Here is a 13,475-nt window from a genome sequence, read left to right as displayed (position 1 = left end):
CATTGAAAATTCAATAGTGGGAAATGCCCCAGCCTGGAGGTTCCCCCAGCACAACAGGAGGCTGTGACACCGTTTGGTCCCCATGGGATGTGACACTGCAGGGCTGGCAGCAGAAATGCTCCCAGGGAAGTGCAAGACTTTGAGTGCAAGAAGATGAAATGAAACAGGTTTACTGGAAAAAGCAATCTCACTAAACTTTGCAAGCAAGAGATGCTGTTATATGCATAATTTTGTGTATGTGATTTTAACTTAATCATTTGTGAAAAATGTATGTATTTTATGATTGTTTTCGCAAATACTGAAATGAATATTATATGTGTTGTGTTAGAAAGTAATGTTGTATTAATTCTCTAAAGTACTGCGTTAAACATAGTTTTAGGTTATAAAAATTGTTAAAATAGAAATGATGCTATGTAGGATACTTTTTTAAAGAAAGGACTCGCAGCGAGATAGCAGCCACAGGACACCTGAATCTTTCAGAGAAAAAGAATTTATTGCTCTTATCAGAAGAAATTAACTTCTTCCCGCCTCAAAGGCGCTGTTAGGATTTGGAGGAAGAAGTTGATGCTGACCAGACAGAATCCTGTATTTGAATAGAATTTATGCATCATGTATGAAGTGTATGAATATGCAACAGGCTGTTGCTTTTAAGGGTTAACCCTTTTTTAACACGTGTCCTTTTTCAGGCTCAGCGCTGCCCAGAAAAATGTACCCGGACATCCGTAACTCTTTGTATTTATTGTCTCATATTTTCTAATTCAATTTGTCCAAATTATTATCACTCTAATTGTGTTACTATTTTTATAACCATTTTATTACTATTAAACTTTTAAAAATTTTAAAAACAAGTGATTGGTGTTTTTCACACCAAGAACAGGGCTTGGAGCACCCTGCTCTAGCAGAAGGCTAGAGTCCCGTGGCCGAGGGTTGGAATGAGGAGATCTCTAAGGCCATTCCAGCATGAAAGCACTCTGGGCTGGTGGGATTTCAGCCTTTCCCCCCCTCCCCAGCCGAGCAGAGCCCTCACCTGTCGCTGCTGTGCCTCTGCTCGTTCCAGGTGCCGTACTGGCTGTCGGGCTCCTGCACCAGCGTGTCCGTGTCCTTCGCCCCCGGCGGCTGCCTGGAGAAGCATTTCCTCAGCTGGTCCTGCAAAAAACACCTCCAGTCAGTGCTCCAGCCCCTGCCTGAGGGATTAACAGGTCTTATAGGCCATAACAGCTTAGAATCTGACAATTAAACTCGGCTGGGAAATGAACTTAAACACGAGGAACTGCTGTGGAGTCAGAGCGACAATTCTCTGTGCAGTAATTCTCTGAACAATAATTACAGTAATTGTTTTCTTGGGCAAATAAAGGATCCCAGAGGTTGGAGATGACTCCCTGGTTTCAGGAACTGCATGCTGCTTTAATATTGTTCTTATCTCAGGTTGCACAGAGCTTCTCAAAGCACCTATGCAAGCAAAGGAATTGTGCTGGGAATGATATTTCATCCCCTCAAGCACAGCAGGCAAACATCAACTGCATTGCTCTTTTCCTGAGTTTAATAAAATAACCTTTTTTTTTTTTTTCAAGCTTTCTTTGGAAGACATTCAAAATAAAATGCATAAATACATAAATAAATAAATAACCACAGGGCCAGACACAAAAAGCCTTCTACAAACAGATGTAACATCCAAACCCAACCCAGGACAGACCACAGTGGGTTTGCTTTGTTTTACTCTGACCTCTCCTTTCCTGACTGTTTTTATTTCATGGATCTGCTGCTTTCCTAAGAAGGAATGAGCAGATCCCAGGCCCTCAGCTTTCCAGGGAGAGAAGTGGGTCAGTGCTGGCACCTCAGATTTGCAGCACACCAATGTCAACCCAGCCCTGCAGTCGTGCAGAGTTATTCAGGGAGCTTCAAGAGCTCCTGAAATCCTACACTGGGAGCAGATAATTAAACTGTTGGTCGCTTTCACCTTCATTACCCTGAACAAATACAAACATGGCTTTCAGCTCCAGATCAGTTTTGCTTATCAAGATTTTATCTGACAGCAAATTACATGGTTTTCCACCTGCCCTTGGAAAAATGCAAGGATTTTTCTCTCCTTGTAAGTAGCCCCTGCCTCCAACTCACTGAGCAGAACACATTGCTGGACTAGAACACAACTCTTCCTCTTCAAGCAGCACACACATAGAAACAATAATTAAGAAATCCCACATTTAATATGTAGAATTCCTTCATATTATTGGGGGTAAAAAGAGAGATTGCACATTTGCTTGTTTCCTCAATTTTGTACACCTAAGGAATGCTGCCTTAAGACTATAAAACCATTAAGAATAATTCAGCAGTGCTGACACCTGGCTACTGAAGAAGTCCCACAACACTTCCAGTTCTCATAACCAGTTCTTATTTCCCAGTGGCCACAGCCACTCTCCATCCTTGTTGTGCTCTTTGCTGCTGACAAAGTTATTTGTGTTTTAATGCAAAGAAAATACAAAAGGCTCCACCATTTACTCCAGCTATCACCATGCACCTCAAAGTTAAAGACCAAGTTAAATTCTGTTTGCAATACTCAAATAAAACAGGCTCAGTTTGTGAGTTACATGGAACAGACATTTCCTGCTTTTCATTCTCCAGATGTTCCTGCAGCCCCAGAATTCACTGGTTCTTACACTTTATGCAATCACAGGATCTTTAAGGTTGGAAAAAAACCTCAAAAAGATGGAGTCCAACCTATCCTACATAGATATCTAAATAGAGACAAGTACATGAATGCCTGGAGGCGAGTTAAGCTCTTACATTTCCCACTCCATGCCAGGTACAAGATTCCAAATGTGAGCCAGGCACACGCTGCTTCCAGCACAGGAGACAGTCTGGTATTTCCTAGAAACCACAGGGCATTTCCTCCTCCTTGGCTTGGCTTGGCTCTATGTTTTGCCTTCCACAAATTCCCTCTGCAGCTTCCCAATCCCATGATTTGCTCCAGGGACTCCTGGGCTCAGCTCTCACCCAGTGGCCTGAACAATTTGGCTGGTGGCTGCACTTCTAGGAAAGGCATTAACAAATACCAGTGGCTCTTCCCACTTTCCTTCCAACTGTCCATGCTCATTCAGGGGTTTTTTTTCCACCTTGATGCTTATTATGAATTTTTTTCAACGTCAATGCTATTCTTATAATCAGTTTGTATGGTGTTTTCCACTGGTTACAACTAAAGTCCATTACTTCTACACATGGCACCATTTTATTTGCAATCACTCATGCTGTTTCTGCTAGAAATTAGACTCAAAAGCTTAGAGGCAGGAGGAGCAGCAGTGGGGAGCCCTTGTTTACCCAGCAGTGAGTTATCAGAGCCCTGGGGGCTGTGCAGGAGGGGTGTGGACAGCACAGATAACAACGGCTCAGCAGCCACACGGGTCAAGTTTAGATGCAAAGACACCACTCCTGTGAAGGCTCGGCAAAACCTAACAACATTTTACACTTCTGCCAAGAACGACACCATCAGCTGAGTTATTTCTGGGTGCTAAACCCAAAACAAGCCAGAAAAAGAAATAAAATTACTGCTTCTGAAGGTGCTGTGAAGTTAAGTTCAATACAACAAACAAAGTCTAAATGTCAGGAATAAAACACTTCAAACTCTAGGAAACCTAGAGTTCTGTGTTCTGAAGGCTTTGTTACTTTCAGAATCATTATTTCATTTTGCTTCTAGAGGAAGCTGCTTATTTCAAGACGATTGTGTCTTTCCCTGACAGACCCTTTCAACACTTATTTTTTAAGGTGCCAAATGATTAATTGGAAAAAATAAATGCTCTCTAGGTACCAAGCAGAAAAATAAGGAGTGGGAAGAGGAACTGATCCTCTCCTTGGCTGGTGGAGGAGGTGTTGGCTGGGGGCACTGAGAGCAGCGCAGAAAAGCAATTTATAGCCTGTGCAGCAGCTCAGAGGAGAGGGGGTGCTGAGGAAGGAAGTGACAACAAACCAGGAAGATTTTCCTTGCCAGAAGGTGATTATTAGCAAGAAGGAAGAGTTTTAGCTTTTCTTTTGAAGATCTCTTTTCTATTATTGTCATCACACTCCTGAAAGACTCAAGGCAGTCAATACACGAAGACATTTCCTCTATAAACAGAATACTCAGGAAACTGGAAAACCAATAATCCCAAAGGAAAAAGCAGTAAAGAGGGGTCTGGTGTCTTTTTAGCACACAAGATAAAACCCAAATTAGAACTTTTCTATTTTATGATGGCAGAAAAATCTCCCAAATCAAATAAAACCCACGCCTGATTCAGGTTTCAAATGCTGTAATTCTCCAAGCTTTGATGTTTAACTTCCCAATTCTTACACCAGGAGCTAGGGAAAAAAATCTACTTAATTTTTCTATAAAATTAAGCAGCTGAGCTGTGTCCTGCTTTGCCTCTGGTTCTTCTAAAATGAGCCATTATGATTATGCCTCTTTCAGTCTTCCCTTGGAATTAAGCTGGGCTTGGCTACACTCCAGGGCTGATTACTCCTGCAATTTCCCGTTCCTGAGAACGATGCACACACAACATTGGTCCCACCAGCCCCAAAATTGCCCCTAACTCTGGGTCAATGCAGACATTTACGTGCAAAACCCTCCTGCACTGATGGGAAATGAAGACCTGGCACAGGAGGAGCCAGCTCTGAGAGATCTCCTGAGTCAGAAGCTGCACAGACAGTTTCAAAAATATCTTTGTTTGCCAAGGAGCCCGAGACATCAGCCAGCCAAAGTGACAGCCCACAGCTTGAGTGTGAATGTTCAGAGCTAAATCCCACTGGCATGGGTTGGGTATGAAGAGGAACTGCACAATGGAAGGAAGTTTTGACCATCTGCCTTGTTAATATACAACTCAGAGAAAAAATGGTGCTGGTTTCTTGAAAAGGGCTGCTTTTTCTTTTTTTTTTTTTTTTCCATTTTTTCCTCTGCTTACTTTAATTAAAGAAGCAAAAAAATGTGGTCAAATTAAGTGTGACACTGCATTTTAGCAGAGCTCACAAGTTCTTACAAATCCCAAAAAGTATTCCAGCTGTTCTCCTGCAGAATGCCAGGAAGAGAGCAACAGACCTCCACCAATTCATATCTTATGATATTATTTTGTAGTTGACTCTGCTTTCAATGGGATGCTGGGCTTGATCAGCACAAGAAGTCCTTTATAACCTAAATTATTCTATAATTACTCTAAGAATGTGAAAGACTAAGAGGTGAATTATATATTTTAGAGCACTAACAGAATTATCAGAACATAATATGAAATTGAAACCAACCAATACTGAAAACTCCATTACAATAAGAGAGCTTAAGGGTCACAGCCCACGGATTTTAATTTGGAAGTACCCAAATGCCAAGACAGCAAGTGGGGGAAGAGGATCCCAGGATTTCCATCTGTACTTACTATCCATCCAATGAATGCTGCCCATAAGGAGTAAGTCATGGCTCCAGCTCCTCCTAATTCCCAGCAATCAGGTGGGATTCAGGCTGGTGAGATCAGCCAGCTCCTGCTTTGCTGAACTGCTGAGTGGAGTCAGTGCCTGGGGGAATGCTCCAGGCTGAGGCAGCACCTTCTGCCCCCACCCTCCCTGCTGCAGCCCCAGATAAAGAGTTCCAGGAACTGCCCAGCTGAGTTCCAGACCTCCAGCATGAAGGAAGGCTCCCCAGCCCTCCCAAACAGGACAGCCCTGCCCCATCCCTGGAGACCAGCCCCAAGAGCAGAATTGAGGGAATTAATCCATGCCAGAACCTCCAGGGCTTTCCAGCCTGACCCAGCCAGGTAAGGAGATGGCAGTGAGTGGCTGTGGAGGCTGCTCAGGTGGAGCATCAGCTCCAGGGTCCCAGCACAGGGGGGATGTGAAGATGTTGGAGTGAGTCCAGAGGAGGCTGCGAAGATGATCAGAGGGATGGAGCAACTCTCCCATAAGGAAAGGCTGAGAACTGGGGTTGTTCAGCTGGAGAAGAGAAGGCTCCAGGGAGATCTTACTATGGCCTTGCAGTATCTAAAGGGGCTCCAAGAGAGCTGGGGAGGGACTTTGGACAAGGGGGAATGGCTGAGAGAGAGCAGGTTCAGATTCATATCAGGAAGAAATGCTTCCCTGCCCATCTCTGGAAGTGTCCCAGGCCAGGCTGGACAGGGCTTGGAGCAGCCTGGGATAGTGGAAGGTGTCCCTGCCCCTGTCAGGGGCTGCAGTTTTTGAGCAGAGCAGTGGAGCTCCTTAGGATCTGAGAGAGCTGAATGTGCTGTGTGAGTGCTCACAGACCCCTAAAGCTGTGTGAGCTTTAAGGTCCCTCCTGACCCAGACCATTCCATGATCCCTCTGGCCCCGGTGCATCCTGGGCTGGGCAGCACAAGCTGCTGGTTTGATGTGAAAAACTGGTTTTATGTGAAAAACTGGAGCTGCTGCTGCTGCTGCTGAATGCACAAACAGTGCCTGGAGAAACACACGTGTGCCCCATGTGACTGTGAGCACTCACACAGCACATTCAGCTCTCTCAGATCCTGAGGAGCTCCACTGCTCTGCTCAAAAACCCTTTAAATAATGGATGTTTCCCTCTCCCATGGGCAGTGGAGTACGTTCCAGTCCCACAGTACCAAGCATCTCATAAATGCCTGACAGCCTCCCTGTTGCTATGCAACCCTGGGCTGCCTTTCCATGTGAGTTTTGCCTGCCTCTTCCACAGGGATATGATACCCAACCACCAATTACATCCCTGATGCTAAAGCCTGACAGCATTTCCCTTACGAAACAGGAGTTGTTTTTAGAGGGTGACTGGTCTAATTCTCCACATTTCCATTGCTTCCCATTGCTGCCCAGCACTGAATCCCAACCCTTTCTCCCTGGAAAGGCACAGCAAAAATTACAGATGTGCTAAAGGAGTTCCAAGAGGGCTGGGGAGGGACTTTGGACAAGGATGTGGAGGTGAATGGTTTTAAATTGGCATAGGGCAAGTTTAGATCAGATATGAGGAAGAAATTCTTGCCTGTGAGGGTGATGAAGAGAGAGACCCAAGGTCTACCCTGCATCGATTCTGGCCACAGCAGAGAATGTGGTCAGATTAAGTTGGTTTTCAGAAGGATGCAGATGAAGTTGGTTTTGCCAAGGATCTGGTTACCACCATGCAGTGACATCACCTCCCTGCTCCTGCAGGGACTCCTGGTGCTTTTATCCTCCTCATTCCAAACAGCATTTCAAATACATTTCAGAGTTTGTAATTTTTTTCTACTTTGCAAATCAAGCTGCTCTGCCTGGCTGTGAACACTCACCACACACAGGTCAGGAGGTTCAGGGCAAGGCTGAAGATGGAGCAGAGGTTGACCCAATGTGCAAAAAGCAGACAAGAATCTAATTCTAAATATAAGCCCTGCTAGGGCTGAGTGAGCCACAAGAGCACTTCCTCTGAGAGGTGGGAGTGTACAACAGCACAGCACAGGAACTAGCTGGGAACATCTTTAAAACCTCTCCTATGTCATCAGATTAAATTTCCTTTTCAGCCTGAGCAGCCAGGCTGATAAGGAATGGAGCCCTAAGAAAGCCAAGGCAGCAGGAAGGAGCCAGAGGCTGGGTCAGGAAGATCCTGAGCTGTGAGAGGGGATCCAGGCTCTGCCCAGGACACTGTAACTCCCATCAGAGTGAATAAAACCTGGAACAGGATCCCTCGACTTCAACACTGCAGGAGGCACAAGCCAGAACATAGCAATTTCATTCTGGGATGCCAAGGAGAGGATAATTTGCTTTTTTTGAAAAGCTGCATAGTTGAAATCAACACCTCCTACTCCAAATGCTGCATTTCACAGCTCCTCTCCACATGAGACACGAGTTAAACTTCAAACAAACATTCCTGGGGAAAAAAAGCTCTCCTTAGCTTAAAGCCTGGAGTTAAAGATGTAGAGAAAGTGATAGGATTTCCTGACAACAAGTGAATAACAAACGTGCTCGTTTCAACACACGGCTCAGGAGATGTTTTAGGAGACAGCAGTCAAAACACACACACAGTCACCCTCCAGGGAACACCAGGAGTGCTTCCCAAAACTTTCACAATATTACCAATATCAATAAAAATGGATTGCCAGGATAGGGAGGCTGTGAGGGTGGTGGTGCCCTGGCACAGGGTGCTCAGGGAAGCTGTGGCTGCCTCTGGATCCCTGGAAATGTCCAAATCCAGGCTGGAAAAACCTGGGATACAGCAAGGGGTCCCAGCCCATGGCAGGGGGTGGGACTGGGTCATTTTAAGCCCCCTTTCAACCCAAATTCTATGATTCTAAGCCTTGCATTCAGAGAAGTTTTTCTATTATACAATTTGTTTCCCCTGAAAGCTGTCACTTACAGCTTATAAAAAAAATTAGGCAACAAGGTGGATGAGCAGAAAATATCAGCTCTAAATCTATATATGCTATTTTCTTCTTGTTTAAGAACATCGTAAAAATCAACTCCTTGCAGTCAGCAAAAGTGAAATCACAGAGTAAAGTCGTTTCAATAATTATTCCTGCCAAAATAATGAGAGAACAACAAAGGCAGCCACCAAATGCCCATCACTATGGGTTTCTGGCCCAGATTTATCTGCCAGCTACGTTCATGGCCTGTTAAACCAAAGAGAAGTTATTAAGAATGAAAAAGCAGGAACTGTTTCAGCACTGGCCCTTGTATCTTCATTAATTAAACTGAACAGCTTCACTCCTCCCCCCAGCCCCAAACAAGACAAACAACTCATTTTTAAAGCCTGCTTGCTGCAAACTTGCTTCCCCTTACCCTAACAGCTTCCTGGCAATTTAAAGATTAATTTAAAGATTAAAATTCCATTTACTGATAGTACCAAAATATTATTTTTGAGAACAACTCACTATGTTCTCAGGGAATATTAGGGCAGAACAATTCAGCAACTATTCACTATAGGGCCTGTACCTATTCCAAGTTCACAATCAAAGTGCCAACTTGTAGTAATTTCTCCTTACAAATTTGTTGAAGGATGTTGACCACAAAGGACAAACTTTCTGCAGATAGATTGGGGTACAACATAACAGGCACTGCAGATCAAAGCTCTTTTATAAGCAGAGAGACAATTCCAGGTGAATGCAGGTGTGAAACTCAAACCAGGACCTTGCCCTGCTCCAGAAAGGGATCCTGTTTGATAGGAAAAGGCAGAGTCCAGCAGCAAAAAGCTCCACAAGCTTAAAATGAAACATCTGGGAAGATTAATAAAAACTAGGATGGGAATTTCAGCCTCTAGCAGGGAAAGGGCTGTGGGATGCAACAAAAACCCTCAAAAAGACTAAGTGCCCTCCAGCACATCTGGGACACATGCATCGAACAAATCACTCCACTTCCATCTTTATTTTGGAATTAAAAACTGAATCCAAACTAAGTACCAGATGAATTTTGAATGAAAACAACATTTTCTTTGACTGCCTGGTATACCAAAAGCAAACCACTCCTAAATGCACTTAGGTGTTATTTTTAGCATGGATCAGAGCAATTTAGGTAAAGCACATCGACAACACTGAGCCCCAGAATTCATCTTTGCTGTTCTGTGTGAAACACCTCTGAGGTTTTCCATGACTTTTTTTAGCAGTGTAAGTGGAGCCAAGGGAATCAAACAGCTTGCCCTGGTTTTATTGTATGGCAACAAACCTTGAGACCTAGAACAGTGCTGGCTGTGAAACCAGATCTCACACCTATAATAGAACCATGACCGACAGACCCTGATTAAATCTGAGGCCATGTTTAATGCATGTATCTCTGCTCCTCTTACAAAGACACCAAGCTGATGACATGAGATGAAAATGGACAATTAACTCCATCAAAATACCTGAAAGAAAAATCAGCTCCTATTTAAAAGGTCTCACTGCAAAGCAAAAGCTTCTGCAAGCTCAGCTGTGGATTCGCAGATGTGAGGGTGAAGAAGTTTACTCACACTGACTTAAATTGTGCTGCCTGAGTTGAATTTGGAGAGCTTTCTGTGCTTTGTATGATGCCGAGTTCTCCATCAGTAGCATCAGGAAGGGAGCTGGAAGGCCTTGGCTGTGTTAGGCAGGGATTCACAGGTATTGCTGCTCTTCTTTAAAAACTCCATCAGCCCCAAGTGTCTGCTTTACACTACAGCCCCAAAGCAGCACAGAAACCAGTTTACATGAATTACACACTTTTTACTCATTCCATAGTTTTTTGTAGCACAATGTCAGTAGCTCCAAGGACTAAGACAGGACCCTGTGGAAAAAAAGCTAAAAATTACCAGCTCCAGGTCTGTATTCAGCAGTTGTTTGCCACCGACACAATGGCACCAACCACAAACTTCTTGGAGGGCTCAAACTTAAGGTCTGAGCCCAAGTGAAACCAAATTCCCACATAAAGCCAAGCACAAGTAGAATTCCTGCTGAAACAGAGGAACAGCAGCTCCAGCACTTTCACCAGTGACTTAAGTGAAAAGGTCACCCTGTGTCTCCTGATTTCTGCTCTGTAAGCAGAAGTGCTGGGTAGGACAGCAGAACATTTGTCCTCTGCAGGTTTCACATTCCCATTTTTCAGCCTTCTTCTACACGAGTTGTTCATTCAGATGATTCCAATAAATCTAAACCACCAGCTTAAAAAAACCTCAAGAGAACTTCACCATGCTAACACTGTAACAGTGGTTACCAAATATTTTCTTCTTCATTCTTTTGTGCTTACTTGACACTATTTTCTTTCCCAGTCTGTCCAAACAGGACATGGATAGCAAGCTGGGACAGAAATGCTCTACCCAGTGCTGATAGAGAGCGGTGGAAAGTGCCATATTCAAACACCACACCTGCCCAAGGAATGCAGCGTCACCTGCGCTCATTCCCTGAGCAAACCCCGCCAGAGATGCCTGTGTTTACACTTCACAGTGAGTAACTGTTTTGTTTAATCATAAAAAAAAGAAACAAAAAATATTTTAGCCACTTCAGAGAGTTTGGATTTACCCACATGTTGGCACCAAGGCTTGGGGCCCCTTTCCACACAGCTCAACCACAGTCACTGGTCAAACATTGGGCTTAAATCACCAGTTTCAGGTACAACTCAAACTACTGGTTTCAGCTCCTCTCCATGAAATAAACAGAATAAACCAGATTTGCTTCCCTTTCACTCCCTATCACCCCAAACCTTTGGTGCTTTGCAGGATGTGCCAGAGCTAAAATTAGGGGTGTCAATAATGGCCAGGAAGGTCATGGCAGCTGCAGCCCTCAGGAAATCAGCCTTTTCTCCACCTCTTTGCCATGCCATGGAATACAAACAGTCCTTCATGAAAATAACTGGAGACCAATGGAAAAGGGAGGGGAAAGGGCTGGTACAGAACTGTAGAGAACCAAAAGCTCTTCACCTTTCCTTTGCTCCCAGGAAGTGCACCCTGCCTCTGCCACGCCACAGCCTTCACAAGCCACACTGACCCTATGGCTTCTATGGCATGACAAAGTAAAAAAAAGCATTCTAAAAAGAAGCCATCCGTTTTTCAATAAAATAAAGAAATTATGATCACTTATGTCACCTGCACAGTGACAGCACTTCATCCTTCTTACAAATTTAGCTTGAACCATTTTTTACTAGAAAATCACAAACACTGAAGCACATCCAAAGCCATGCTGGCTTGCTGGGGAACTGACCAACACCAGCCCAGGTCCAGCTTAACTTTCTAATTTCAGACCAGTAAGTGTCCTACCTCACTGTCTTGCTTCAAAATCAACCACATTTTTCCCATTCCCCAAACCTTGAAATGAAAACATCCACCTGTGCTGCAGGAAGAAAGCAACTGGGAGCAGACAGACAGACAGCACTATCTGGAGGTGTTTTGGGGGCTGTTTTTAGATGGAAAAGCAGACAGGAGGGAGGTTTTGTTAGGAGATTAAATGCTGCAACAAACCCGAGCATTTGCACTGATTTCTTTTCCCTTGAGGGTCTCAAAAAGGTGCTTACAAGCTCGGGGGGCTCTGAGCTGGGCTGCCTCTTCCTCAGAGAGGAAAACCTCTGCTGACTCCGCACTGAAAACCTTCGGAAGGACTCTCTGCTCCGGGATGCAAAGTGCCTGAAGGAAGAGGTTCTCTTGAAAGGAGTCCTGGTGCCACCTTCCCCTCCACTCCGCTCATGAGCCACCGCAGTAGTGACTAAATTTAGTGCTTCCTGCAAGGATCTCCGCACTGTGCCCATCCACTGGGTCATGTGAGTTTGTGCCACTGTCAGTTTGTCTCCAAGGTAATCCATTTTTAATTTTTTTTTTCCAGCAGAGATGAAATATCAATATTCAGTAGCAATTAAAATATATTCTCTTTAACAACCCTGATTTATTTTGCGAAAAGCGATTCCTTGTATAAAGTATTTCCAGCTAAGGTAAACAGCATTGTACTATCACCCTCAGCATATTCCTAAAATTAAATAAGCAAAGATGTGAGGTGGGAGATTGGTATTTGTCAAGTAGGAAAAAATAAAAGACTTTTCCTACTTACAATCGGCTTTGCAGAGTTCCATCAAAATATGTTTAATTCAGCCATGTTAAAGAGATAAATCAATGTTTAAATCCTGACACAGTCACTTGAAATGAGTCCATTTGCAAGCAGAGAATCAGGTTTTCACTCTCTCATTTCAGAGCAGAAAAAGCAACTCCCTTTATAAGCCAAGTTTTTCTTCTGCTGTAAATATCAGAAGGATAAAACAAATCTTATTCTCCTGGCTCGGCCACTCGACAGGTGAGAGTACACTGACCAAAGTTCTGGTGCTCCTATACAATCCATTGAGCAGCAAATCGATTCAATCTTCCAAACAATAAATCCAGCTCCTCCTCAGCAAACTCTGCAGCAGGCTGTCAGCAGCAGAATCCCCTCCTCACCATCATCCTCGCTGCCTCCGGAGCCATCCTGGAGCTCTCAGAACTGCGGAGCAGCGCAGGCAAACGTGTCCAGCCCTCCCCGCGGGGCTGCTCGGAGCCTGCCAAAAGAGCTGCTGGATGACATCAGCTCCTCTGCCTTCCAAAGGGGGGGACAAACACAGGGACTGTCCCCACTCCTCCTGCGCTCACATGGCTCTGGATGCACAGCTGCTTGCAGCACGGCTGCCTCCCAGGCTGGCTCTGCTAAGGCGCACACGAGGTTACCAGCAGGAGAATGCTGCTGCTGCTGCTGCCGCCTCTGGAATGCTGATCCCTGCTCCTGTGTGTCCCTGTGCTCCGGGGAGGAAACAATGAGGAGGTGACCAGCCTGCAGAGGTCTGCCCAAGGAAGGATCTGGGCTGGGCTTTATTATAGTACAGGCAGGGTTCCCATGGCAACGCGGGGAACAGCATCTGCTGGCTCCGGAGCAGGCAGGAGTTGCACAGATCTATTGGAATGATTCATAGTTTGCATACGTCACGTGGACTCGCTGATTTTAACCCTTCCTGGGGAACGTGGCTCTGCCAGGGAACGTCTCACACCCACAGCAGAAGATTCCCACTGGGAATCCTACACCTACACCATCGTCCTGCTGCTCACCAGGCACCTGGGCAGTGCCAGC

At 44.8% G+C, this 13,475-nt stretch overlaps 1 protein-coding gene and 1 long non-coding RNA gene across 7 annotated transcripts in view; one reads left to right on the top strand and one right to left on the bottom strand.

Annotated features, from left to right (window-relative positions):
* The window catches only part of KIAA1671 (KIAA1671 ortholog), a 64,451-nt gene that overhangs the window by 7,961 nt on the left and 43,015 nt on the right, over window positions 1-13,475 (bottom strand). For 4 of the 6 annotated variants that reach the window (XM_074554496.1, XM_074554495.1, XM_014272774.3 and 1 more), the window contains one exon: window positions 1,028-1,146. In XM_074554496.1, the coding sequence (XP_074410597.1) occupies window positions 1,028-1,146 (119 nt within the window). Of the gene's footprint in view, window positions 1-1,027; window positions 1,147-5,387; window positions 5,545-11,907; window positions 12,429-13,475 lie in introns of those variants that run through there. The other 2 variants (XM_074554497.1, XM_074554498.1) reach the window with 2 other exon arrangements.
* LOC106629888 (uncharacterized) lies at window positions 5,556-12,271 on the top strand. The gene is made up of 3 exons (XR_001333245.3): window positions 5,556-5,762; window positions 10,670-10,843; window positions 11,888-12,271. It is a non-coding gene; the product is annotated as an uncharacterized LOC106629888 (long non-coding RNA).

This window comes from Zonotrichia albicollis, chromosome 18 (assembly GCF_047830755.1).
Source record: "Zonotrichia albicollis isolate bZonAlb1 chromosome 18, bZonAlb1.hap1, whole genome shotgun sequence".
In the NCBI taxonomy this organism is placed as follows: Eukaryota; Metazoa; Chordata; class Aves; order Passeriformes; family Passerellidae; genus Zonotrichia; species Zonotrichia albicollis.
The sequence above is the reverse complement of the archived record's forward strand: the minus strand, read 5'-3'. Positions and strand labels throughout refer to the sequence as shown.